This window comes from Dinoponera quadriceps, unplaced genomic scaffold, assembly GCF_001313825.1.
Source record: "Dinoponera quadriceps isolate SergipeBrazil2010 unplaced genomic scaffold, ASM131382v1 scaffold458, whole genome shotgun sequence".
Taxonomy (NCBI): Eukaryota; Metazoa; Arthropoda; class Insecta; order Hymenoptera; family Formicidae; genus Dinoponera; species Dinoponera quadriceps.
This window is the reverse complement of record NW_014554796.1, coordinates 1,542,552-1,546,839: the sequence shown is the minus strand read 5'-3', so window position 1 is coordinate 1,546,839 and position 4,288 is coordinate 1,542,552. Positions and strand designations below refer to the sequence as shown.

General features: G+C 51.2%; 1 protein-coding gene across 1 annotated transcript; it reads right to left on the bottom strand.

Annotated features, from left to right (window-relative positions):
* Nucleotides 1–1,252: 1,252 nt before the first annotated feature.
* On the bottom strand, nt 1,253–2,663 carry LOC106741882 (repetitive proline-rich cell wall protein 2-like). The gene is made up of 2 exons (XM_014614283.1): nt 2,652–2,663; nt 1,253–2,359 (listed from the first exon to the last, which is right to left on the bottom strand). The coding sequence occupies exons 1-2, from the start codon at nt 2,661–2,663 to the stop codon at nt 1,253–1,255; spliced, it is 1,119 nt and encodes a 372-aa protein (XP_014469769.1).
* Nucleotides 2,664–4,288: the final 1,625 nt, after the last annotated feature.

Here is a 4,288-nt window from a genome sequence, read left to right as displayed (position 1 = left end):
TTTCTACCGGTTTATTCGCCAGGCCGGAAGGCGAACGCGGGAAACGGTCATTCGTCCGAACGCGAGTGTCTCCCTCGAGACGACGTATTTTTTTCCTCAGGCTGCGGTACACACAGTCGGCGGAGAATTCCTTTTTCTTCGCGAGTAGTAACGCTCGCGTGATGTTACTAGATGTGACGCGCGCGTGCGTTTCTCGCCGAGGGCAACAACGAATCCAGAAGAGTGAAACTCCGCGTCCAGCGGTCGACGAAATTTTCTCGAGAAAGTGAATCTCCGACGTTGATTTATGCTCGCCAGTTACGTCGCGCCGTCGTGAATCTGCGCGTACACAGCGCGATCGCGCGCTATTCTCCGCCTTTTTTCTTTGCTTTTTCGCGCGTAACCGACGTGATATCGTGGCAAATGTTGTCTCGGAACATCGCGTATCGCTTCAGTCTTGCGTTTTGGAGTGAAGGGGATAATCGGATGAAGATGTAATAATAATAATAATAATAATAGACATGAGTATTTATTAAGTCTTCGATATAAAAAAAAATCGTACTCTTTCCGCAATCATATTTCACTTAACTTACTTAGGTACAATGTTTCTCAGTATGGTGAACATACCTCTCACAGCAATAGTGCGCTCGAACGTAACGGGTTCGCGCGAACGTTAGACCAATGACGTCCGCTGAGAGAGTTACGCGTGTATACTCGTGTGTTTTCATTTTATTTTCTTTGGAACGTGGAAACGGTACACAGGTCATTCGCATACAGACTTCGAACTTGATTGATGCGCGCGATTAATTGTCCCTCCAGAACGAACCATCCCATATCCCTCCTCCGCGTGATACGCAGTCCGAGGACGTTTCGTTCGAAATATTCGTTATGTTCTTGCATACGTACGTCTACACCTTTGCCCCNCCTTTGCCCCCCCCCCCTCCCTTCCCTCCGCCCCTCCCTGGATTTTCAGAAATATAATGGAGAATTATACGCGTCGGTGAACTCGTCGATCGTAATAGCTGATACGTCAACCGCATATATATATATACCCCTCGCTAATCTAATCTCGCGGCGAGGACCCCCCGCCGAAGCTGCGGAAATTTCGTCGAACAGCTTCCGCGTCCTTGATTGAGATTCGATGAAAGCGGTCCGGCTTTGAATTAAGTATCATCCCGACTCGGAGATAAGCGAGCGCGCGCGCGAATTAACGTCGACGGCGGACGTGCGATTTGCGGATCCGCGCGTTTCGCCCGCGGAGTGGATGCCCCTGTCAGCCGTGGATCGAGTGCGAGAAATCATAACCGCCGCCGTCGCCGAAACCGCCGCCGTAACCGGCGGAGTGCGCGTCCAAGCCGCCGTCGCCACCTCCGCCGTAACCGCCGCCCAGGTCACCACCGTGATCGTCGTGCTTGATGTGCACCGGCACAGGAACCGGTATCTTCACCGGTACCGGCACTTCCTTCTCAACCGGGACCGGTACCTCCTTTTCGACGATATAGGGCTTGTCAACCGGCACCTTCACCGGCACCGGCACCGGCTTGTGCACCGGCACCGGCACTGGCTTGTGCACGTGGTACGGCTGCGGTACCGGAACTTTGATCGGCACCGGGTAGGGTTTCTCCACCGGCACTGGGTACGGCTTGTCGACCGGCACCTTCACCTCGTACGGTACCGGTTTCTCCACCGGCACCGGGTATGGCTTCTCCACGGTGACCGGGTACGGCTTCGGTACCGGCACCGGGTACGGTTTATCGACCGGTACCTTCACCTCGTACGGCACCGGCTTCTCCACCGGGTACGGCTGCGGCACCGGCACCTTCACCTTCACCGGGAAGGGCACGTGCTTCTCGACCGTGTAAGGCTGCGGTACCGGCACCTTCACGGGCACCGGAATGTGCTTCTCCACGGTGTAGGGCTGCGGCACGAATACCTTGACCTCGTAGGGCTTGTCGACCGGTACCTTCACCTCGTACGGCACCTTCTTCTCCACGGTGTACGGCTGCGGCACGTGCACCGGCACTTTGACGAACACCTTCACCGGGTAGGGTACGTGTTTCTCCACGGTGTAGGGCTGCGGTACGCCGACCTTCACCTCGTAGGGCACGTGCTTTTCCACCAGGTAGGGCACGTGCTTCGTTACTTCGTACGGTACCGGCACTTTCTTCACGACCGTCACAGTCTTCACGTGCTCGTGCTGGTCGTACGAACCGCCTCCGCCGTGGTAGTCGCCACCCCCTAGGTCGCCGAAACTATGTTGCAGTCCGCGCTTCTCCGTTTTCTTCTCCGTTAGGCCCGCCTCGACGTTCGTGCTGTCCGTCTCGCTCGATGCCCTCGCGCATAGAACGTGGGTGGCCAACGCCACCGAAAAGATGGCGATCTGAAATCGCGTCAGTCTTCCTTAATTTCCCCCGTCTTTGACTTGAAGGCTAACGACGAGTAAATTGACACGCATGCTTGTCAAGTTAGCTCTCGGCGGTATTTTTAGATTCCGGTCTCGCGATATTTTTTTTCATCGGATGAAGACGAAGACGTTCGAGAAAGAGGGAGGTGACGTTGCGTTTCGCGAGAGTGATTTTGTAATTGCGACGTTCGCTTTCTAGTTCCGAATCCCGAAGTGAAATTGCAACTTGACATCCGATCTCATCCGGGTGCCGATGGGTCCGACTTACCTTGATATTCATTCTCGAGTTCGCGTATGTTTTAGCGTGGCGTATGACCACTAACTGAACCGCTTCGTTTTCTAGGCTGAGCCTTATATACCTCGCGGTATAATAGCTTGGCACTTTCCCTGCACCTCATCGCTTACATTACATGTACGTGGCTCGCTTTACATTGGTAAAAAGCCGCCTGGGCGAGTCCAGGAAACGGACACGCCTGCAACTTTGCCTCACAACGGTCTAAAGTTCGGCCACTTACCGAATTCGCAATGTTAAATATCTTAACACATACGCGATTGATACCCACGTCGCGCGACGTAGTTACTTTCTTTCCCGCGAGTGCAGCCGTACGCACGTACACACGCGGAGCTTGCATAAACGTTACATTAATGTTTTCACGAGATACATTTTCTCCTGTAATCTTATATCTCATCTTAAAACAGGTACGGTTAATTATTACTTTTTCCTACGTTTCTCGAAACGTGGCCGAACTTACGTAAGATGACTTCTTAAGGATGCGACTGTACATCCATTAGTTCTTCATTAAGAGTGACTATACGTGTCGAACGTTTTAGGCATGCAAATACGTGAGACACGTGAAATGCTTCGACAATCGGACGCGGCAAAATTGTACGTACACAAGTCGATCGCGCGTGAAATAATACAAGTCGAAATTCTATATTATTACAACATGAGTAATTGACGGCGAAGTAAATGGAGGAAGTTCACGTCCACGAAGTTATGCTCGGCGAATGTGCACCACCGCGTGATTTCCGTCTCTCCTTGCGACAAAAATCGGAAGCTACCATGTGCAACGCGTTCGCTAAAGGCCAAACTAACGCATGCTTATCCCGGTGTACTTTTTCACGCTTGATCACCGGTGAGAGCTCGTCATGCCGAACGAGAGTTACAACTTCGCGGAAATGACTTTCCGGGCATATTTTCGCGCTAAATCGTCTCGCACATGTCGGCGAATTCAGTTAATCGCTCGTCACGATCATGCAGAGGTATTTGCGTTATCCTGTCACGCCTCGTTGGACGTTACGAGCTGTCAATAATCACGGAAAAAAAAGGGAAGTGGCTCCCACAGCTAAAAATTAGCTTCTACAGGTAAAAATGAGCTGTCCGTGTGATACAACTGAATTGAGTTAATTTAGCAGATTCTTTTTGCCTTTGTATCTGTAATTTTTAGCTCTCACAGGTAAAAACTAGGTTTGTTAACTAAATTCAGTTTTACTACGTAGATATCTAATTCCTTTTTTTCATAATCGTTTACCTACGTTAACTGGCATCGCGTCAAAGTGGTAAGATAGTCCGTATGGCGTTGGTATCTCGAAACTTTTCACTTTGAATTCCACGGAATTCGCTTATGATTAATGTAGAATCGAAATGTCGGCTCAGGTGACCTCGCGTGCTCCCGGACATGGTATTGGCGTCATTGTCATTAGCGTTATCTTTCAATGCCACTTGTTCCCGGCGCAAATCGAGCTTTGCGCTAACCGTATCGACGTCGCGCGAGGGTGCCTATTACGCGCGTGTAATTACTGTAGAAATCCAAGTAAAGCTGTGCGAACGCGCGCTTTGTATAAGCGAGCTTCGCATGCGGAATACCTAATGCCGTATGTTAATACGGTCGCATGCGCGGCACA